Raw genomic sequence first — 24,452 nt, forward strand, 5'->3', positions numbered from 1 at the left:
ATATGGTAGTCAGAAACTAATTACTTAAATGTCAGTGAAGACTGTCAAGCAGAGAACATTGAGAAATGAAACAAACAGTTGGCCAATATGGGCACTTATTTTTGGAATCAAGTTTAGAAACCAGTCTTAATATTTGTCTGTCGTGTATTTCGCAGAGTAATTAACATCTCCTTGAACAAGGTCAAAAAGCAGGCAAAGGAATTGAGTATTTGTGTGTGTATGTGTGGAACTCTACAGATAAACAATGATTTCGTTTGTATTCATTAAACTGGCGAGCAGTTTAATGTTGGAATAAATCTCATTATGCATTTCTCTAATGTACACACTCACCAACAAGAATTGTTCAGATTGATCAAACAAATGTTTATTGGGGAAAGAGATGCGATCTCCGCAGAATGTGACCATGAGTCATGACTGGACAGGTTTGAGACTCAGATTTTTCACATATAAAAGTGATATAAAGAAATGTTGGCTCTTTCTGAGGGGGGAGGGAAACAGTGGGGAAAATAGTCAGTGGCTTTCTCTGTAGAGGCTTTTGGCTCACCGTCTTTGCTCTAAGTTGTGAGCTGTAGCAGGTGGATTGTTCTGTTATCTTATTAAATTTAATGGGGTCATGAGGCTTTTGAAGCACATTCTCATCTGCTCCAGTGGCATATATAAAGGATTAAAACATAATTATGTTGTATAAGCAACCAAAGAAAGGGCTGAGCTGTCTAATCATCCGAGTAGAGGTGTTACAGAGGTTTTCTCATTCCTGCATATTATACACCTCGGAAATATTGAACTGAAATTTAAAAGGTGCTGTTCTGCTTAAAATAATTGAGATGAATAATTTCAAATCATGCCACAGGGTATCACAGATAATAATTATAATTATTATAATAATAATTAGTAGTAGTAGTAGTAGTAGTAGTAGTAGTAGTAGTAGTAAACAGTTATTTGAACAGTATTTATATGGGATGTTTTTTACTTCATTTTTTATTTCACCTCAGTAATCAATCCACTATTTTAAGTAGTACCTCTTAATATCTACAGAAATAGCTTTTTGCTCTGTGGCTGTATTCCTGTTAACGTAGACTCTTCTTTAATATTTAGGTTTTGGGCAGAACAGGGTTGAAATGCCTTGGAGGGACATGAAGACAACACCACTGTACGGGGGAAAAGGATAATTTAAAATAATTTCCAGAAGACCAGTTACTAGAAATAAAAACTTTATTTGGTTTCAGCTAATTGGCTGAATAAATCTGCTGCCATGCAGAAGTTTAATGAGGATTCTACACATTATACAGCTATCCAAATTTTCTGGATCTGCAAAGGCCAAAAGGTATCCGCTAATCAGACAGTTTTAATTGAATTTCTTACATTGCTGATGTGTAGACTTCCTGTTACAAGGAGAATAAAATAGTGATTAAAAGTATGTATAGTTTTAAGTGGGTTTTGTTAATTAGCAAGCCCCCACGGGGGCTGCGTAAAGTTGTGTGTGATCTGTAAGCTGATTATAACACATTATCAACAAAGTGCACTGTTCAGCTTATTACTATAAAGAGGTTTGTGATGGTTCATCAAACACATCAGAATACAGGTCCCCGACTGCATTACTAGAAATAATTATGCTGCTTAAAACTGAGATTGCATAAATTACTATAATTTTAAATGAAAGGAATGAATAAATGCAAATATACACTGAATGGCCACTTTTATTAGGTACACCTCCCTTCTCCATGCATTAGACTGCGCAGTCAGTGACAGCATCACATGCCCAGACTGTGCTATTTAAAGCAGGTAGGCCAGTACCTGGGGATTCTGCGTGTGTGCAATTCAGAGAGAGAAGGGGCAAGACAAAAGATTTGAGCGACTTTGAATGGGAAGAAGTTAAAAGAAGTTAAATAGCTGAAGCAGCAAATGAGCTGATACCAGCCGTGCGTGCGGGTTGATGTTTAAAATCTTCTTTTTCAGTAGAAAAGAAAATGATTCTAAAAATTCAAATATCATTTTCAATTGCTTGTATTTTGTCTTTTGGAAATCTTTGTGCTCGATCATTTACACATCTGATGTTTCTTATTTTTAATTGAGTTGAAAAGTTCAATACATCCATTGTGATTATTTCCTTTGTCTTGAAGGGAGTTTGTTTCCTGGAGGGCGATCTGTCAGATGTTACTATCATCACATCGCCTATCAAGAAGGTATGCCCAGACTGTTGACACTGTGTTTGTGGTGCTGTCAATCAAGATATTCAGATTTCAAAGCAGAACCTCGGTGGAACAATGGATGACCTTAAACTGCACACGGAAATGATGGCAAGAGAAATGAAACCTGTGATTGATCATCAACCCGTCTCCTTGCCTATGATGGTACAGAAGTACGACAAATATAGAAAGTTGTAATATTCAAGCTCATTGCTTTGCCTTGCCGTGGAGATCTACCCTTGACTGCTCTGATAACCCAGCCTATTAATCTCACCACAGCCCTGTATCCCGCCATCACGGCAGCATCAAGATGCTCAATAAGTAATGTCATTTTCCCCCCTCTAAGTTGCTATAACTTATTAACCTACACGTTCTGGTGTGAAAGAAAAGATGAGAAATGCAGGAAACAGACCTCAATAAGTCACTGCACAGAAAAAATAATGGAGTAATGGAGCATAATAATAAGGGAAAGATGACAGTATATTCAATAAATAGCCAGTGTTTGAGTATAATGTAATGCATTCTGTTTAATCTAGAAACATCACTTTAAAGTAATACATTCACACAGAATGAATGTGACTCCTTGAAGATCTCTTTTGTTTTGGTATTTGTCGATTTACTTCATAAGTATTTTCCCTACACACCTCAATATCTCTGTATATATTAATATATATTTGGCTCGAATTGGTAATAAAACCCAGCTGAAGGTCAGCAGTCAGTCAAACTAAAACATAACTGGAAGTGTCTAGAGAGTGTGTGACATAAGCATGTGACAAGAATAAATCAGTCTTATGCAACATAGATTCATAATAATTACATTGTACTGCAATAAAAACAAAATGAAAAAACAGGAAATATATCTAAAAAACTGTTTTTTTTTCTGCTTATGCAGGTATTTTTTCTCCCAGCTGTAAAAGGCAGAGAAAAAACCTAAAACTAAAAAACTTGTGGGGTTCCATAAACCACCTGTACTGGTGCACTTTGTTCACAGAGCAAGTCAAGAGAACACTTAAGAAAATGAAGTACACATAGAAACACTATAAGTATACTTCAGCATACCTAAAGTGTATGTAGCATATACTTAAGTATAGTCAACTGTAATTCATTTTAATAAGCTAAATGAGAGAATGCTGGCTGTACTGTCCTGCTGAGTTCTCACGCACGATATCGTAGAAGGATACCTCTCGGTCTGTGACACACAGGAAAGTCCTCTTTAGAAACAACATAAATAATCTATGAACTGCAGTCATCCTCAGAGGGCTGTTGTAAGACATCTATCTGTCCACACAGGTACAGTACCACAATGCGGTGGTGTTCAGTCAACTGTGACAGTCGCTGTTTGTTTTGAGGAAAGAGCTCTGTCACCAACTGACCCTACAGCCAGATGTTAAAGACTCATTTTCTTTCTCTGCTAGAGGTCACAGAGCCGAGGCCTTGGTTTGATTGATATTATGAGAAATGAGAGCAATTTGCAAGAGCAGCGACAATTTAGGCATAAAATAGTCATGATGTGGCTGGGGTTGGCTTGCCTAAGGGCTCTGTGTAGATCTAAGGCAGCCAAAATGTGTTTTGAGACCAACAGAATCTAACACTAACGTTTTGTCTGGAAATACCTTGCAGCACATTAAGGATGTACCCTGAAAAGACGGGCAAAAGACCTTTCCTAACCCAGCCTCTTAGGTGCTTAGATTAATAATGTGTTGAATTAGACCTCTGAGGGCCTGTGACGTAAAACACTTAATTGTGCTTCTGCATGAAGGGCTACAGCAAATTTTTCCAATAGCTTTAAGGCATCATGGTTATTTTAAACTTGGAGTGCTTCTCTGCTGAAATTAATTTGAAAATAGGTGGCTTGTAATGCTTGTATTTTTTTCCAGTTTTCACTTGCATTATGTCTGTTGTCTATCTGGTGTTTTAAATGGTTTGTTTGCATTTTTAAAACATGTAATCTACCCACTGTAACATTTGTTATTGTACTGAAACAAAGTAAATGTAAGGTAAAAGTAGTATTTCATCTTGTTTGGAATTAATTAATTGTCTGAATTAAGACATACTGTACTTAGTAAAGACTAACGTAATGTTTTGCTCAAGTGGAAGACATTTTAAAAGTGAATATCTTTTCCTGACAGACATGATAGATAGGTAGGCCTTACATATATTTAGCAATTGATCAGCGTGAAATAAATTAACCTGGAGTATCACCAAAACGTTCTCTTAGGCACGGACACCCACAGCATTATCACTTCCATCTCCTTAAGATGATACAAGTTGTTCTGGGATATCTCAATTGAAACCTCTGGCACAATGATAATGTTCTTGAACAAAAGCAATAAGAATTATAAGGGAGGAATGAGGATACTGCACAATAGTGCACAAAAGTCTAACAAGTTTGAAAAAAGTGATTGATTGATACATTCAATCTACCAGTCCACACTGCAGGACAAATTGATACTTCTTACCAGGAACAGAGATGCTTTTCTTTCTTTTTTATTCTTTGTTCAAGTTATATTTTAATGCTGTTCTTTGCCCTTGGATTCCTGCAGTTTAAGGTTACATCATTTGCTTCAACTAAGCTGTGTATTGACTTCTCAGTCAAGCTGCTTAAACTCTTACACATGCTGAGCTCTTTCGATGAGTAACTCTAGCAGTGCACTGATGTTAAAATCTGGTCACGTTCTCTGTGAAAACATACACAAACCCATCCGATCCCTGGCATGCATTTGATGTGTCAAATGGAGTAATTATTGAGATAGGAGGCATGACATTTTCTGTCAATGAAAAATAAATACAACCTTTCACTTGCTTAGAAATGTGATGACAAATAACCTATCCACACTGACAAGACAACTGAATAATCCGTTCAAGTAAGCATTTGGCTGCAGGATCAAGTGCCTTACCAATATGACCGAAAGGGTGTTTCAGTCTTTTTCAATAAATTAAATATTAACTTTTAACATTTTGGTGGAATCTCCTGTGAACTTCCCTCAGTACATAATAAATCTTCTCTTTATCTAAGAATGGGGTTTCTCAATAAATCATTTTCATGGATTGAGGAACTCTTAACCATTTGGTTTTGGATGTCTACAAGGCTTAAATTATCACCGCACTCTTCTGTCATAAGACTTTTTTGTGACTCCCCCCGGCCTTTAGTAACTAGTCGCACACAGACACAGCCTGTCAATCACATGTACACTCCTGGTGTACTTCCACTAACAGAAATGTTATTTTTATATTTCTGCTTGTGCCTCTCTGGGATTTCAAAACTTAAATAGCTGAGTCCTTTACCAATCCCTTACAATTATTTTATTTCACATATAAGGTGTTTGATGCAAATTTTGTTGTGTTCTATATGCTAATTAGCTTTCAATTTTTTTATTTGTTGCTGTAAAGTATGTGAGAGCATTCTCTTGTGCAATCCTGCTATTCTAAATGGATCATATTCCTGAGAAAAATGATTGTTTGTGAATTATCAGGATTGAGAAAAAAAAAAAACTATCCAAAAAGTGCTGAATGGAAACCAGGAAACCGTACTTGTATATTTCCTTTGCTTTTCTTCTCCACTTGTTGCTTATCAGAATTCACTTTAGCAATGGTTATCCGGTTCCATCTTTACCCAGCTACCTGGACGCGTTGCCTTTCCCAATGATTGATGCCTCTCACACATGTTGTCAGAAGCTGTCTTTGTTTCTTTAATCATATTGTACAAAGGGATTCATTTATTTTTCTCCACAGCGGAACCTTTCTCTTATGTTTGAGAAATTGTATACCATTACACAACTTGATTACATATCTCTGCTGTTCCCCTGCCTCAGCAACGCAGGGTGAAAGATAATTCAAAGCCAGGGGTGTCGTCTCAGGCATGCTGATGAAGGATTGCAGTACTTTGCCTTGGATATTCATTCTCATTTTTCATGGGGAGCTCGGGTGTCCAAGTGAATACATACCTGGAATGTTTTCTCTGTGAAGAGTAGAAGGATAGCATGTGAAATGAAGTGCAATGACCCAGAATAAAAAGTGGTTTGTTGCAGTTTATCTTTCACTACAGACATATTTCCAGGGATTGTGTACAATCCTGTATGCACTAGAGCCAGTGGACATGCACAACACCAGGCCTTTCTTGACATTTTATATATTAGGATAAAGCTTTCTTTATTTTCTCCACACAGTTGGAATGAGGCACATCTGTGAGGTCATTATAAAGGATTGTTATGTGGACAGGAATAGGGACAGGAATTGGGCTTTTATTGGAGATTTGTTTTTTGTTTGCTTGTTGGTTTCAGTGCTAATACATTGCAAGTGGAATATTAAGGCTTCTTTTCCATCAGAAACACACATTTTGATAGCCTCAGAAAAATAAAATACAAATAAACAAATATTAATATACTGTGCATTTGGTGCATGTGCAAAATGTAATGTAGAAAAGTTACTGGATGTCTTGTGTGAGTGCTTTGCTTTTCCTCAGTGTGGAAAAAGGTCTGTTTCGGTGAACAAAATGACACAGCAGTTCAGTTTGAGACTTTGAGACTTTGATCGCATTTGAATAAAAAGGACTGAGGGGTTACACAGTATGTCTGAAGAGATTATGCATTTCCACTGGGATACTGATAAAGAAGAATTAAACATTTCTACTAGGGATGTAGTTCTTTGAAATATTGTTTTCAACTGTCTCTTTCTCCGCTGCTCTGCTGCTCGCTTTCTCCGAATCTGGCCTTGTAAATAATGTCTGAGAGATTGGCAGCAAAACTGGTTTGGATTAATGTTCTGAAACATCTTGTCTTGTATTTAAGTTGCTCCCTATCTTAAGGTGCAGAAATAATTCTACTTGTTATTATGCAGTTATTTACCCACTGCATGCACCTATTACATGGTAAAGACTATGTTATGACATTCATTTAACCTCTTATATTTATAAACATATAATGTGGTAAGACTTTTAAGAGAGCAGTTTCCAGGTGTCCATACATTTATTCCACCAGGTTTATCAAACTCATTATTCAAATTTTTGTAAAAGTTTTCTTGAATTTGTAATTTTTCAATATATATAATTTTGTTCAGATTCACCGGAAATTTGAATCTTGATGCAGTTATAACGATTTGCCAGGTGAGAACCAGCACTTCTCCCAATGACAAGGCTGTTGCACGGGAAGTATGAGATCTGTGGACATCAGAACATCGATTTCAATTTAAGCTTTTGACTTTGACTTCCTTATTTCCACTTTTTCATTTCCAAGGTGATTTAGTAATGCCACAATGATTACTTTCCTGGTCACAACTCTCTAGCTAAGATGCAAGACATATTTCTTCACTAGTATCCCATCATATAGTTGAGTGAGCTGCACTCCCAAGAAACTCCCCCCGATACACAAGAAGAGTAAAGGAAATGTATCATAGGTATGTTAAATGACAGACATGTTTGCAGAGATAAAACTGTGCCCATGAATGAGGCTGTGAGTGCACAAGTGAGTGTGTGGGATGTATCGGGAGTGGCTGAGATTGGTGTGCGTGCGCCCTTGTATAAGACGGAGTTCAGAGGGCCTTGTCCCCCGTGCTTTCCAGGCTCTGAGGTCCTACTGTTCCTTCGTGCCCACTGAAGATCATGTCCAGGTGGGACAATTGCAGCACACTCACCACTGCCTGCTTGCACAATTTAAGATGGGCATTTATCTCTGTCATGAGCTGCCTGTGTTCAGAGCTTCCCAACTGCTTGGACTGTCAGCTTGCTTAACAATACACACTCTGACATCCCACTGTCTCTGAAACATTAATCTGTTGATAACATATTAAACCTAACACTTATCTGGCACTTTATTAACTAAAACATTACAAAAAAAGGAACCTGTTAGAACATCAGAACATAAGACAGTTTAAAAGTGAGAGGAGGCCATTCGACCCATCGTGCTCGTTTGGTGTCCATTAATAACTGAGTGATCCAAGGATGCTATCCAGTCTATTTTTAAATGGGTGTTAGGTGTTGTCTTGGTTGTGATCCTAGTTAACATCCTCAATGTTTAGAATGAGTCCTTTTGAAATATTTAAAATAGTCTGTGTTTTTTTTATTTTCTGGGTTGGGTGGGTTATTGTTACAGTGTCATTAATACATGATTAGTATAGTGTATAAAAGCTAGAAACCATTAATAATTCAATTTATAAATGATGAATAAACCTTCATAAGACATGAGAGCTGCCAAAACACTTTTGTTTAAAATCTTTATTATAAATGATAAATCATATCTTATAAAGGTTTATTGATCATAAATTGAATTATTGATGTGTATAAACTATTTACCAATAATTTATTAATGATACTGTAATATACAGTGTTACCATTATTACTGTAATGGTAGTGTTGTTTTAGAAGATTAGATAAGAAAATATCTGCTCAATGTTCCAGAACTTTCATCCAATGACAAGCTTTGATAATTACATGACAGGAAAATGAAAGATGCATCTTCATAGAAGTATTTGATCTTATTGCTCTACGGCGGGGGTTCCCAGTCTGTTGTCTTTAATCTCCCTTCAGGTGGTCTGCAGAAAGGGTACATTATTAGCTGCATCAGAGAAAAGAGATTCCAAAGCCAAGCCTCAAATCAAGACTGAAGATGCAGGAAGAATGTGTATAAATTAACATTACAATAAATACAGTAATTTCAAAAGCATCATCCACCACATTAAAACATACAAAGGTAATAATTGTGTTTATGCTTAATAGTGATTTTGCTCTTATTGTCCCTTAAGCTATATAATTTATTGTATGGTCTGCAGAGATCTCTACCGACAATCAGGTGGTCTGAAAAAAGACCCCCAAAACGCTTGACAAACACTGATCTACAATATAACAGTTAATGATCTCACTTTCAAGACCAGTTGTTTTTTAATCGTATTACCCCCGGCTCAATTAGGAATATCTCAGCATTCAGAAATGTGGCTCAAATGTATGTCCACCATAAAGCAATCATTAAGGTGAGTCAACTCCTTATAGTGCTCTGACTGCAAACTAGCGAGTGTGTTGCAGTGCTGGGAGTGTCGTCTCAGTGCTCCTGTAATTGTGGCAGATGCTTACAAACCAGGAGCTTAGAGCTTTTATCAGTCACCTCATTGAACAGCACTTCCCACTCATCCACAATTAGTGCTTACAGACTTTCACTACATTAGGTTGATTCTTCTGTGGTACTGCCAATTTCTTTTAAGAGACTTCAGTAAAGCATCTGCCATGGAAGAATCAAGGAAATTGATTGTGTGTGTGTGTGTGTCCCTATTTACATATGATGAAGAAAAAGGATTATAATGCATTCTTACAATCAACATTTACAATAGCCTGGGATCTAATGGAAAGATACAATTGTGTATCCTGTATGAAGTTTAATTGAAAAGTGATGTTTCTACACAGGACATATTGCCTAAATGAACATGCTTTATTGCTAGTTTTTGTTTTCTGTTTTGTATATTCCACTCTGTCATATCCCCTTTTCGGTAAAATGTCTGTAAGGTCTGCACACATCTCATTTTATGTCCAGTCAAACCCTAAGAGAGATCAGGATAAATGAGGAGGAGGTACTAAAGGGACTAGCAGAATTAAAAAACAACAAATCACCTGGGCCAGATGGGATATTTCCAACAGTACTTAAAGAAATGAGGGAAATTATTTATAGGCCGCTAACTCAAATATTCCGAATGACACTTAGAACAGGGGATGTGCCAACTGACTGGAAGACAGCAAATGTCATCCCAATCCACAAGAAAGGGGACAAAACTGAGCCAGGAAATTACAGACCGATCAGTCTCACCTGCATCACCTGTAAAATGTTGGAAAAAATGATTAGACAGAGAATAGAGGAGCATCTTAATGAAAACCATATTCTTGGCAGGGGCGTCGGAAGGGGGTAGGCATCCTAGGCAATTGCCCGGGGCCCCGGGTTGAGGGGGGCCCCCCAAATGGGAACCCCCCCCCTCGGTCGCTCCCCCCCACTCTCACGGAAGAAAACTGTGTTACTATGTTTCTTATGCTCTGTGTACAATATAACATGCTTTTTTATAAGGCAAGGTTACTTTAAAAGAGTCTTTCAATTTAATTATTACATGAAATGGCACCTCTGTAATCAAATGCACACAGCCACAAATGTTATGCATCACACTTGATTTGTGCCAATCTGTCCAGTTTGTATAATGATGAGAAAAAAAAAAAAAGTCAATTTGTGCTATTTCATTCTCCAATATGTTAGTGTGGTTTTATGGAACATTTTCAACTCCTGGAGAAAGGCTTGCACTGTTGTCATTTCCCCCTAGTGTGAAAGCATGTTTAATTCATAAAAGCAATGCATACTAAGGAATGTGAAATTGTGGAATAACTTAATTGCTTTTTATGGAATGTTATGCTTGTCGGCTCAGTTTTGTTTTAAGGTTTGTGCATATCTTAAGTCAGTCTTTGAAGTATGCTATCAACTGTAGAATCTGTCTGAAATGTATTTGTAATGACTATGTTTTCAAAAGGAAATCAGAAATTTACAGCTGGTTTATTTCTTCTTGGCATCCAAGGAAAATTATTCAAGGTTCGTAATTTACTTTCCAATGCATTCCATTTGCATAAACATAAACATAAACTGTCACAGATCCAAAACTACTCTATTAATCAACAATTGCTGCCGTATTTTGTGTTTAATATGTGAACTTAGTTTGAATTACTGTGTTTTTTTGCATAACATGGTTGGGGCTGGAAGTATTATTGAGTCTCTGGTTTCTGAAAATGTTTCAGTGAACTTCAGTATCAAAAACAAGTGCAGATCCATTTTGAGACGACAGATCTTTTGTGTATTTTATGGAATGAGTAATATAATTCTAGTCATACGTTTTTGTGGAGTTGTGTAATTGGATAAAGTACATACCCCTCCAAAAACCCAAAAACTAAACAGAACACATTTAATAGGAACTGATCTGCAGAAAGCTGCCATGGATTTCACGGTCTAATATGGTTAATGCAGAACAGAATATGTCCGAATAATACAGAGCATACATTATTATACTTAAAAAAACATATTTCCCACACGCGGTTTAAGTGCTGCCTCTCTCTTTGAAGGATGCTCTATTTTGTATTATTAGTCTTCAAGTCTGTGACAAAATAAGATATGGGATTTGTGCCCATCTCATCAAGTATCTTTATAAGTAGTTGTTATGGCAACGGGAAGTCGGATGTGGATCCCTCTGGCTGTTCTAATAAGAAATACCATCCTTGAGGTTAGAGAGGCAAAAGAATCTCAGAGCGATAATAAGGTTTAAGGGAGGTGCCAAATATTACACAAATGAGCTTTGCTGTCTGAAGCTGAATCGGTGACTGTCTCAATTAAAACAAAACTGATGGCTCAGCACATGCTGGAGTTTTTAATTTGGAATATATATATTACATATACTATCCTAACAAAAGTATATCAGATGTCCAGGAGAAGGACTCTAGATGCAGTTTTACAATGTTGTTCTTACACCTCTGTTGTTCTGAGGGTTGGCTGACATTCTATCTGTATATGTTTCCATCTGCCTGATTGTCTATATATCAGTTTCATTGTGTCCAATTAGAAGCTATAGCACGAGGGTTCACAAAAGAACATGCATATCCTGCTCCCATATACAGACTCAAAAGAGACAGAACAGAATGACTAATAAATCACGTTACTCAGATTAAATTTAAATGTAAATTGAAAATACTTAATATCTGGTTTGTCATTGCAGAATGGTCAGAGGGAGATAGGAAGGTATTCCTCTGGCACTTGTGCATGCGATTCCACGATAAAGAAAGCCATTGTGAAGATGTCAGCAGTACTACAGCATCCAGAATAGTCTGTTAGGGAAGTGTCTTTAAAGGCGTGAAACTATTGTCTGAGAATCGCGTCTCCTGTTCGATTAAGACTACAGGCACATACAGAAACCCCCCAATATGAAGCACCACCCCGCTCTTGTTTCCTTTTTGATATTATATTGCAGGAGGTTTGAAACATGGATGATATACATATTTTATAATATGCAATACTTGGTACAGCATAAATCTAATAAAGTTTGACATGTCAAAAACAGCATCCATTGCATTTCCCCATTGTGATTTTCTTTTAGGTGAAAAAGATTTATGGCAGGATTCCATTTTTGGGGGGATGCTTTTTTTTTTTCTTGAATCGACAATTCAATTGAATTTTAATATGTCACCATGTCATAAATGTATCACGGGCACCTTGGTAATTGCCTATCAATTGCTGAGCTGTGTACTGAGCAAGCAGTTTTGTCCAGATGGAAATACAATGGTTTCCTTGACATTTTCCATATCAGTGTTCTTAAAATAAGCACATTAGAAAACATACATGGGCACATGTGGAGTGGTCCTGTTTCTCATTATCAATAAAAGATTGTACAAATGCATATATGTATTCATGTATTTCCCTTGTTTATGGAGTTGAATAAAAACAATCAGAATTTTTCATTGGTACGTTTCAGTTACATCCAGCCCAATTGCATAGTTGTTTTCTCTATGGCATACCAGTTTCATTGAGTGCTTTCACTCAGTAATTCTCCTCCTTCATGTTTACATAATTCAGGAAAAAAAATCATAGTAGATGAATAACAAATTGAGGTGACTTAGTTACTTGACTCTAGCAGTCTATCAAGATAAGTTTCCTTTGATTGCACACACGCAGCGCATCTCCATCTTCAGTCCCAGGTGAACTGCTGCACTTGAAACAGCAGGTCATGTATGAAATGGATAATTGTTCCAGGTTGCCATGTAAGGCATTTCAGGACAGATGTACATGTTTAAGTGTTCAATTAGTAATACTGGTTTATCGTAAGCTTAATAGTTTAATAGTAAAGCAGATGTTGTTGTTGTTTTTTTAAGTTCTTCATTCAACTTGACAGGCAGTAGCTCATATTCCACAGTTGTCAATGAGCTCAACAGCGTTGCTTCACACACAGCTATATCGTATCTTGTGAAAGTTAAATTGGAAAAATAATTGCATTTCTTGCTGAAGCTTAGCATTCTCATCCAGATTTGAAAACTTAATAAACAAATAACAAATGGAGTGTCTGGTACCCTTTGAATGCCTCGTGCATTTTCTCCTGATCTTAATAAATAATACATCATCAATCAGAAAGGCATGGGACATTAATTCACAAGAAAACAAAAACTGACCTATTATCTTCCACGTTGAACAATTTACTGGCACTGTTTTTTAGTTTGCTGTTTTTTGTTGTTGTAAATTCTCAGTCAGTCATGTCATGTCTATGAAGCCCTTTTACCAGCTTTTATTACAAAATACAAAGAGAGAGGAAAAAACACAATCAAACAAACAAGAAAAATAAGCACACATCACATACTCACATACTATTTTTTTACTCTCAGATATTATAAATATTTTTAATTTTACCAATATTTACATTTAGAAAACTTTAAAAGCCTGATGAGAGCCTGATGTTTTCCAACTCTTTAACACTTCCTTAAACCCACAAAGCTTGATTTCATAATTAACATACCCTACAAACCTGAGACACTAGAAAAAAACAATCAAACAAAAAATAAAAAATAAAACATTGCAAATGCTTGCTACACAGTAGCAAAAAAGTATGAAGTACAGAATTAGTATTTTGGGTCAAGTACATCCCGCCGATATGATCGCCAACACAAACGTATGCATATTTCGCACACACATATTCCTATTTCATTAGCAAATCAGCAAATCCTGACTGATGTTTAAGTATACATGTATCTAGGAGAGAGAAAACTAAAGTTTATCAATAATTGTTGCATGTCTACAGGTGAGTCATCAAAATGCTAGTTATCTCTCCACTGACTGGATTCTCTTTATGTTCATTTGCTTTTTTCTTTACAAAACAAAATCAAGTGTTTAAAAGGCATAATTTGTAGATTGCTCTCTCAATCTTCTGTCTTCTCCAGTGTTGTACATTGGCAAATATTCACTCAAAATGAGGTAAGTCTCTATCATAGAGTTGAGCCTGTCAGGATGTTAGTGATAGTCCACCTTTGGCCAGAGCACTTCTGGAGGGAAAGTTGAAAACCAAACTCATTGTCACTTGTTTCAATGAGCTCTAGGCATCTCTTCGATTTCCTGTTCTGAATCGATCCTCCCTAGAACACACAGGAAAAAAGCAAAATCATTAGTAAGTGATAAGTTCATGGGCCCGCAGAAGTCTGTAATTATACATATAATTAACATACACTCTTCCTTGAAGGCTAATTAACTAGGTTGTGGGTAAAATAGACCATGTTTCACCACTGAATTACTGTTTTACTTTGTAAAAACAGTAGAAATCACATAAAAGCAGAATCAGTTAACAATTTTCAAATGAATAATAAAGTGCAAACCTGTTTATCTTCTAATATAAGGATATGTTATTGATTATGAATGAGAGAGTATATATGTATATTTAAAACATACACATATCAGATTAATAGGAAGTTACTCATACATGAATTGAAGCAGGAAATTAACATTTCCTTTATCTTTACGCCATTCCCTCAGTGAAGCAGTAAACTGCATACAATATTTTCAAATTAAACAGAGGAAATTAGGTGACAATAATCCCTTTAAACATCTAAGCTTAGGTTTGAGCTCATTACTGCCAGAAACTAGTCTGTAATTTCTGGTTATTCACTCTGTGTCAGGTATAGCTACTTAATTATAAACCACAGAAGATTAATTGTTACACTGATGAGGAAATTAGTTTAGAAAAAGGCTAGAATACTAAAACAGACTTAATCAGCTCTTTTAAAAAAAAATTATCAGCATCTCCAAAAGCAACATGGCCTGGTCGATACTTTCAGTCCCTCTTGGTATTCAACACATTTCACCAAGTGTTTGAAGTCCTGGATTACATTTATTAAATGTTCTGGATAAGAGGCGATGAGTGCTGAAGTCCTCTTTTTTTTATCTTCGGTACACAGATAGCAACACTTCTAAGTGTGCTTAGGAGGAAAGGTTTTCATCTTGGGGTCTGCTTCTCGTTTTCCTATCCTCTGTCGATTTGACCTGCTTCTTTGCAATAGGAAGTCACTTGTACATTTGGTTGTACAGCCATCGTATTAGACCTATATTCTATAAAGAAAGCGTACATGTGGGACTGGGTAGATCAGTTGGTTTGAAGATGGCACTTAAAATCCTGGATACCCGGGTCTAATCCCTATCCGCTCATGAACAGGTACCTGTGTGGCCGGCTGTGTGAGTAGTGGCCACTCTGCTGCAACAGTGGGGTGACCTTCCACTACGGATGGATTAACAATGAAGGATGCTTATGACATGCATTCCAATAGAGATATTAGCAATGACGTTAGTACTGAAGCATGCATAAATAAATAAATAAATATCAAACAGAAAATAACAAATAAGCACTTCTGAGCCCTTGCTCTCTGCAGTTCAAAGAGAAGTGCCTGAACACCTGATTACCTCAGGTTCAATACCTAGCTATAAATCACATATGAGAAACCAGCCAATCACAGAGCAGCATTTCCAAACATTCATATACCTCTTATATTGTGCATAAATGTCATCCCATGCATACAATTATTAGTAGATCTATTTAAATACAGTATTCTTCATTTACCAGCGACATTTCAGGACACTTAATGTGAGTGGTGTTAGCTTCACAGGATGCACATTTGTTTTTAATAGTATTGTTATGTTTAACAAGCATGAAAACACAACACAGATCAGCTACTGTAGGTCAGTTACAGCGGATCCTGGGCCAAAATATTTATAGATGCAGAGAAAGGGGTCTGACTATTAAATTTACTGAAATAAATGTCAAACTGTAAAGGTATTTGTATGTCTAATCCTTACATGCATAATTTATAATAAATTAATAGGTCATGTAAAGGATGTCTCTTATTGTATAAGACATTTTGTAGATTTTATGTAGCCAGAACCGTTCAGATTTGCTTCTTGGTCTATCGCTCAAACTGCATTGGATAACATCTCTTATACAGTAAGAAATGACCTCCAATGACCTATTAACTTATATAAGATCCAGCTGCCTCATTTAGCTTTTCCTGCTCAAATTAACTTGTGATGTAGTACTAGGTGTCTTGTATAGCAACAAGCAGCTGCTAATGAGTTTTTCACTAATGTTGCCATTAAACTTAACATGTCTTGAAAGAAGGAATGGGCTGCTGTAGGTATAACAAGCAGCAATCAGCCAGTATATCACAAATAACTAGTGAATGGTAAACATAGTTAGATGTAGATTAGATGTCACTATACATATATATTATACTTTGTTTATTACATAGTATATAAAAAGTAAAAATAAGAGGAACACAAAAAAAGGTCAGTTTTTACAAAATATCCACAAAGAAAGCCACAGGTTTATTTTGAGTTCATACGCAAATTGTTGTATGGTTCCATAACAGGAGACTTCAAGACCTGAACAGTTTCTGATCCTTGTGCTCCTTCTAAAACAGATTTAAGTAGCTCCTGAATCCAAAAAGAAAGGAGTGATTCTTGCTCACACCGGAAAATCATAATTAGCATGAATACTAAATTAATAATACCAGAAACCTTTATGATCATATTTTGAAGCTCTGATATTGATCACATGTTTAAGAGTTAGGAGTAGGGCTTAAATCTGACAATAGCCAGAACTTTGTTGAAAAGAAAGAGCATAAGAAATCCAGTTGTATTCAGTCATAAATAATGAAATGGAATAATTAATAAAGAGTCACCTCTGATACAAACGCAAATCCTATGTGATGGAATTATTCCATCAGACCCACTCAGTTACTGAGTTATAACCTGGTACTTGAAGAAGTGAAGTTTTGTTAATTAGAAAACGAAAAATAAAAAGTGTGTAAGTAAATTAGTTCTAATGCGTCACTTACTTGTTATTTACCTGCAAACATTTTTTCCACTAGGATTTCCATCAGATTTAATGGGAATGTTCTGAAGTTGGAATGTGAGCCAAAATGAAATCCACCATGAAATTGTAGCTATTAGTCTCTCCCTTGTTTATGCATCAAATAAAATCTCATGGAATCATAGCGGCAATTGGCAAGCAGCAAATCTCAAATCTATCTGTGTTTCATACCCTTGATACAAGTAGAAGCTATCACATTTTTGGCATCTGAATTTGTCTGAGCAACAGTAGTGAAGAACATGATTCTAATTTTGAACAGAGAGGAGCTTCATTCATTCTGAAACCCGATTCACATCACTATTACAGCTAAATCAATCCATCCAATAAGTGGATGTCTGATAAAATGTGCACTTAGTCTTATCTTCATCTTTAGAAAAACAAGATATTAAGGAGAATAGATTTACAGATTAAACTAACAGATTTTACACAGTTTTGTCTTTAACACCTACAGCTTACACTGTTCCCTCTTCTTGCCTCTTACTTGTTTGCTGTCGGTTCTCATTTATCAGTTAAGAGCCTTCTTGTTCAGTGTTTTAATGAGCTGGAAAGTAAAATAGCTTCAAACCCCAAATAAGGCTTCAAGACAGAAAACCTTTCACACCCTAGAGACTTTCTAACAATGTGCAGACTTTTGTTTATTTTCGTTTTTTTCTGCCATGAGCATGCAGATATATTTTCCAAAGTGATTCTAAGCAAATGTTTAATATGACTTAAGTCTCTGTAACCATTATTGATTAAAATAGGTCATCCCAGGAACATCAAACAAAATGTTTGAACTGGTAAAGATGCCGGTGATCAAAAACAAAACAAACAGTACCCTTATTCTTATTGTACACATAATGATTTAGTTGGCAACAAATAAGTTATTGAATGAATTGCCAAATTAAAATTCTACCTGAACAAAGCGTAGTTTAAGATCAAATGCTTTTCCAGCAAAAGGGTTCAGCAGGGTTAGATTGTGCTAAATTGGATTGGATTGTGCTGAACCTTTCAAACTGGTATGAAGGATCTTGTCAGCAGGTTCATTTTTTGAAAAAGAAATGACTAGGAAATAAATTGCTAAATAAAGAAATAAATCAGCAACCAACAATCACTATCATTGTTTACTGCTTGGCTGTACAATCAGAGATGAAAACACAGTGTAATCTTTGTATAGCCGAGCCAAATCTAAACAGTTACAGTGTGTCCTGTTAATACTGCCAGCTTCTGTGAAGTGGGTGCAGATCACAATGTAAACTTGGAATGAATCAACAAATGTATTTAATGTCATCTCACAGACTGTAGTATATCTGAGCAGTTGAATAAAAGATCCATCAGTATAAAATCTACAATTATTTAATTCATATTGTTCCCTCAGCACTTTCGTTGTGGATGGTTTTCACTCGGCAAAGCAGTTCCTGTACCTTTTTGTCTGTTATTAAGCCACCTTGATCCCAGAATTATAATGTGATGAAACATAGAAGATAAGAGCAAGCAGAAGAACCTGAAAAATCAGCCAACAAACTAGACATGACTGACAACCCAGCCGGTCTTTGCAACTTTCTAATGTTCTTATGTTCTAACACTCAGTGGGGACAATACCTTCAATCCTGATATAATCATTGTGCATTGTGCTCCACACACGGTCTGACTGGCAAAGGCACTGGAGCAGTAATAAAGATCAGTGTATTTTTGAGTATTGTGTATAGTTTTCCATTTGGCAACTACTTATGAAACTGTACCACGCTACAGTAATTCCTGGAGGGGATACTTATTTGTCAAAATATCTATAACCTGTCCTGCATCAAGTGAGGCAAGGATACCCTGTTATCGTGGGCGGACTGGGACCAAAAAAACGGCCCTGGACTTTTAACCAGTGGGGCGACGGCTGGTGAATTCTGGGTCTCAATTAAGTGCGATCTGGGGGGGGATGGCGATGTGCGGTTCTGGTTGCCAACGAGGTGGGGTGGGGGTCTGGTCCGCTAGTCTACACGAGCTGACCGGCCCACCTAACTAGAAAATGGACCGGCCCACCTGGCATTTGGCAGAATTGCCCGATGGCCAGTCCGCCTATGCCTGTTATTCTGTGTAAATCGAACGTAACAGCAGCTTTTCTGAACCTATATCCCCCTGCTGTAATTCCACAAGTTTATCCTGAAGGCAAACCCCCTGAAATATGTATATAGTTATTTCTTATACTTATAGCTAAGTAGTTCATTTTTATATTTTAATGTTGAGAGCTTCATTAGATGCCTCCTACAGTAAATGGGCAGCAATTTCTACAAAAAAATAATAAAAAATGATGGCGCACTCAAGCAGCTACCAGAATGTTCTATGAAATTATCATTACCTGACTTAAGAGACCTTCTGGGCCTCCAAAACAAGTTTAGAGTCTCTGCCGGGAACAGTGTAATTTAGAGAGAATTAATCATATGCCAGGAATGCACTGTACAGAATCCTTTTCCTTGAAACAAAGTAACTGCACTGTGATGGTGGAGCTTTAAAATGTTTTTTTTCTCTGCTTATTTGTAAGAAAGAAGAAAATTACAAGATTAAGGTTTTAGGCCTAAAAGTGATTCTGGACATACAGTGAGGGAAAAAAGTATTTGATCCCCTGCTGATTTTGTACGTTTGCCCACTGACAAAGAAATTATCAGTCTATAATTTTAATGGTAGGAGTATTTTAACAGTGAGAGACAGAATAACAACAAAAAAATCCAGAAAAACGCATTTCAAAAAAGTTATAAATTGATTTGCATGTTAATGAGGGAAAAAAGTATTTGATCCCCTATCAATCAGCAAGATTTCTGGCTCCCAGGTGTCTTTTATACAGGTAACGAGCTGAGATTAGGAGCTCCTAATCTCAGCTCGTTACCTGTATAAAAGACACCTGGGAGCCAGAAATAATCAATCAATCAGATTCCAAACTCTCCACCATGGCCAAGACCAAAGAGCTGTCCAAGGATGTCAGGGACAAGATTGTAGACCTACACAAGGCTGGAATGGGCTACAAGACCCAACACAACACAAAATAACTGTCAGTCTCCCTCGATCTGGGGCTCCATGCAAGATCTCACCTCATGGAGTTTCAATGATCATGAGAACGGTGAGGAATCAGCCCAGAATTACACGGGAGGATCTTGTTAATGATCTCAAGGCAGCTGGGACCATAGTCACCAAGAAAACAATTGGTAACACACTACGCCGTGAAGGACTGAAATCCTGCAGCGCCCGCAAGGTCCCCCTGCTCAAGAAAGCGCATGTACAGGCCCGTCTGAAGTTTGCCAATGAACATCTGAATGATTCAGAGGAGAACTGGGTGAAAGTGTTGTGGTCAGATGAGACCAAAATCGAGCTCTTTGGCATCAACTCAACTCGCCGTGTTTGGAGGAGGAGGAATGACCCCAAGAACACCATCCCCACCGTCAAACATGGAGGTGGAAACATGCTTTGGGGGTGTTTTTCTGCTAAGGGGACAGGACAACTGCACCGCATCAAAGGGACGACGGACGGGGCCATGTACCGTCAAATCTTGGGTGAGAACCTCCTTCCCTCAGCCAGGGCATTGAAAATGGGTCGTGGATGGTATTCCAGCATGACAATGACCCAAAACACACAGCCAAGGCAACAAAGGAGTGGCTCAAGAAGAAGCACATTAAGGTCCTGGAGTGGCCTAGTCAGTCTCCAGACCTTAATCCCATAGAAAATCTGTGGAGGGAGCTGAAGGTTCGAGTTGCCAAACGTCAGCCTCGAAACCTTAATGACTTGGAGAGGATCTGCAAAGAGGAGTGGGACAAAATCCCTCCTGAGATGTGTGCAAACCTGGTAGCCAACTACAAGAAACGTCTGACCTCTGTGATTGCCAACAAGGGTTTTGCCACCAAGTACTAAGTCGAAGGGGTCAAATACTTATTTCCCTCATTAACATGCAAATCAATGTATAACTTTTTTGAAATGCGTTTTTCTGGATTTTTTTGTTGTTATTCTGTCTCTCACTGTTAAAATACACCTACCATTAAAATTATAGACTGATCATTTCTTTGTCAGTGGGCAAACGTACAAAATCAGCAGGGGATCAAATACTTTTTTCCCTCACCGTACATGCAAAGTGGGAAAATCTGAGTGGTTACAAATGAGAAAAGGGTCAATCGAACCATTGTGCTCTTTTGAGAGCTCATAATTTAGCGATCTTGGATAGTCACATCCAGCCTCCTTGGCAAACTCCTGACTCCATGGGATAATGAGTCAGGAGTTTGATCCACACTGCCCACAACTGTCTTTAAAAGTGCTTTAAACCCCATTTCCATTTGTTTCCTTATGGTCCCTGTGTCTGTGTTCATCTGGAAGAGATCCCTTTGCTCCAGCAGCGGTTCTAGACAATTGTTGGGGAGCCAGTAGTAATATTAGGGTGGCTATCAATTTCCCCATGGTGGTAACAGGGGGGAGGCTGCCTGCTGAAAGGGTGTACAGTACGTCACACTAATGGGAGGCGGAGTTACGGAGTTTCGGTCTAGCCTGTTGGGGGGGGGGGTGGTTGACGGTGTTTTGGTCACGTTAGCGGGTGCCCCTGGCGGTGCCCCTACTGTGCTCATCTGCTCTTCCATGCACCTCTAGGCTCTGTAACTGGAAACTGTTTGTCCCTTCAAGGTGAGGGGTCCCTTCTGGCCCGGTTCCCCATGCTTACGACCTCCTGCAACCCACTCGCTCTCTACACCTGTCTCTATAGTCTCTTCCTCCCTACATGTTGGCATGCGCACCACCTCTCTGAAAGACTGGTTTGCCAGTTCATCCAATTCATTTAAGCAGCGCAGGTCAGCAAATTGGGCCTTGAGATGAACAGATTAATTGTTCCTGAATTAACTCATCCAGAAAGGAAATCATTCTGCAAATAGACATGTTTATGAATTTGGAAATGTAGATGTTTGTGTTATTTCTAGCCCTGGCAGTGGCACCACCTGTATTTTACTGCCACGTTATTGGAGTCTAGAAACAGCTCACTGCCGAAGAGCAAACAATTGTTACCTAATAACCTGAACCAGGCTATGTGAAATACTTGGAAGGCCTCACCTGGGCTGCCAATTGGTCCCTAATAATCTCAACAAGTGCTAAAAACAGTACAATCCCAGTAGTGCTTGTGTTACAAAAAGATGTCTCTATCTCTCACCTGTCCTGCTGTATCTTAAAGTAGATTCTCTAATTGAAAGCAGGACTCCACCCCCTCAGTGAGTCAGTTTTATACTTCACATATTTCGATTAGTAGCAAATCATTATCAAACCACAGGTGATATTCTCCTCATGTATTTCAAAATTTTAAAAAAAGTTAATACCTTAGTCAAATAGGTTATATTCTCAAAATTCATTTTTGAATATCTAATGGTGTAAAAAGAAAAAAGAAAAATAATTAGAAGCCGGGGCCTCTTGGAGAGTGTGCTTTTCCCGTATGTATGTTAATGGTATTTTTATTTTGATAAACCCCAAGGAATCTGCACAGTTTTAGCCTGTGTGTGGGCCTGAGTTTAACTTCAGTAAAATGTTTACAGATCAAATGAAATTAACAACCAGAAGTAACATTCAATTGCCTGGGTTCGGAGCATTCAGGATTACGTTATGGATGATGAAAACATGGCAGTAGCTTGCAGGCCTGATGAGGGTCATTTTCAGAGGTGGCAAAAATGTTTTTATGAATTTCTGAATGCCCACAAGCTTGAAAGCTTAATTTACCAGACAAGTGCGAGAAGTGAGAAAGCTGTTTTATGCTGTTTTTGCTTTTAACCAATGTAAAAAAAAAAAAAAAAAGGAAACAAAGCGGTTTAATTACTGAACGATGAGTTAAAGCAGTTTGTTTCCCGGTCATGGTGGGGAAAGGGGGTTGGGTGAAAAAGTAATATCTGAAATCCATTGATTTCATTATGCACAGCAGCGATACACAGAGAAAATGTTTATTTGACAAAAATATTTGTTTCAAAACCAACCAAATAAGCAACTGGAAGATAAATGTAATGATTGTTACGGTGCTGAGAGAGAGACCAATTTCACAGATGTCTGCCCCAAAACCCACTTCTTGGCTATGAAGTAATTTTTTAAAAGGGTCTGACACATGTAAACCCTCAAAGTGTGTAATGTTTTATGATGCATTATTGCTATGCACGGCTCCACTGACTTCTATTTTTAGTTAATAGAATGACAAGAGCGTACAAAATACAGAAAATAATTGTGATGGTAGCATTTATCTTTTTAAATTATGTTTAATATCCAAGGAGTCTTCCCAATATATATGTTGCTATTATTGTCCTTGTTCAACCACGAAATGTAACCACTGAAGACGATTACAACAGACCATTTTACACATGGTTACAGCAGATGGGTAATTTTATACACTGCTGTTATAGTAAGTTCACATGGTGAGAAACCAAAGGGAAGTCATTTAGTTTTAAATATTGTAACCCACGGTGTTCTACCTGGATAACATACACCTGTGTCAGTGCATCAGGACAGGAAGAAAAGCCAGGTTCTCTAAAGAGCTCTTCTTGTTTTTAGTTATGGTCTATATACAAAGAGGTTTGATCTGAAGCACATCAATTTCATTTCAATCTTACACTAAATACACGCTATTATTTTGTTTAGGGAGCAATTACACTCCCTAAACATCTTAGCTCTCCATTATATTACATGAGCCAGTATGTTTCACACTTTGTCAAAATTACTTACTATCACATTACTTTATTACTCTTAATTGGAAAAGAATGTTCCCTGTGACTCCAGTCATCTATCATTCCAAAATAGTACTAATAATAACAGTAGAAAAAGTATTTAATTAGTTTGTCACTGTCATTCCCCTTAGGAAATAGTTTCTCATATTGCAGCCAAGAACCTTGTGAAAAAAAATAATTATGTCTTTGCCACCATGAGTAATTCATAGCAGACCAAAGCCTTACTGATAATATGCAAGCAAGAAAACTGGATTTAAAATGAACTGGAGTAAAACCAAACTAATGTATAACAGCTTTGTTAAATCTAAGAAAGTGTAAGTATATCAACAGTTATGTCTACATTGGAAAACAAATTACTATTATTATCATCCAATTTCTTAGTAGAAACCCTGAACCAGGGTGACTTACAATTGTTACACCATTATTTTTACATTTGTATCCACTTACACAGCTGGGTATTTACTACAGCAATCTACAGTGGGGGGAAAAAGTATTTGATCCCCTGCTGATTTTGTACGTTTGCCCACTGACAAAGAAATGATCAGTCTATAATTTTAATGGTAGGTGTATTTTAACAGTGAGAGACAGAATAACAACAAAAAAATACAGAAAAACGCATTTCAAAAAAGTTACAAATTGATTTGCATGTTAATGAGGGAAATAAGTATTTGACCCCTTCGAC

The 24,452-nt window shown here is 37.3% G+C and overlaps 1 protein-coding gene across 2 annotated transcripts in view; it reads right to left on the reverse strand.

Annotated features, from left to right (window-relative positions):
• Positions 1–13,444: 13,444 nt before the first annotated feature.
• The window catches only part of galnt18b (UDP-N-acetyl-alpha-D-galactosamine:polypeptide N-acetylgalactosaminyltransferase 18b), a 148,200-nt gene continuing 137,192 nt past the window's right edge, over positions 13,445–24,452 (reverse strand). For both annotated transcript variants that reach the window (XM_066700416.1, XM_066700415.1), the window contains one exon: positions 13,445–14,301. In XM_066700416.1, coding sequence (XP_066556513.1) covers positions 14,155–14,301 — 147 coding nt within the window. In that variant the 3' untranslated portion in view covers positions 13,445–14,154. The remainder of the gene's footprint in view (positions 14,302–24,452) is intronic.

This window comes from Amia ocellicauda, chromosome 4, assembly GCF_036373705.1.
Source record: "Amia ocellicauda isolate fAmiCal2 chromosome 4, fAmiCal2.hap1, whole genome shotgun sequence".
Taxonomy (NCBI): Eukaryota; Metazoa; Chordata; class Actinopteri; order Amiiformes; family Amiidae; genus Amia; species Amia ocellicauda.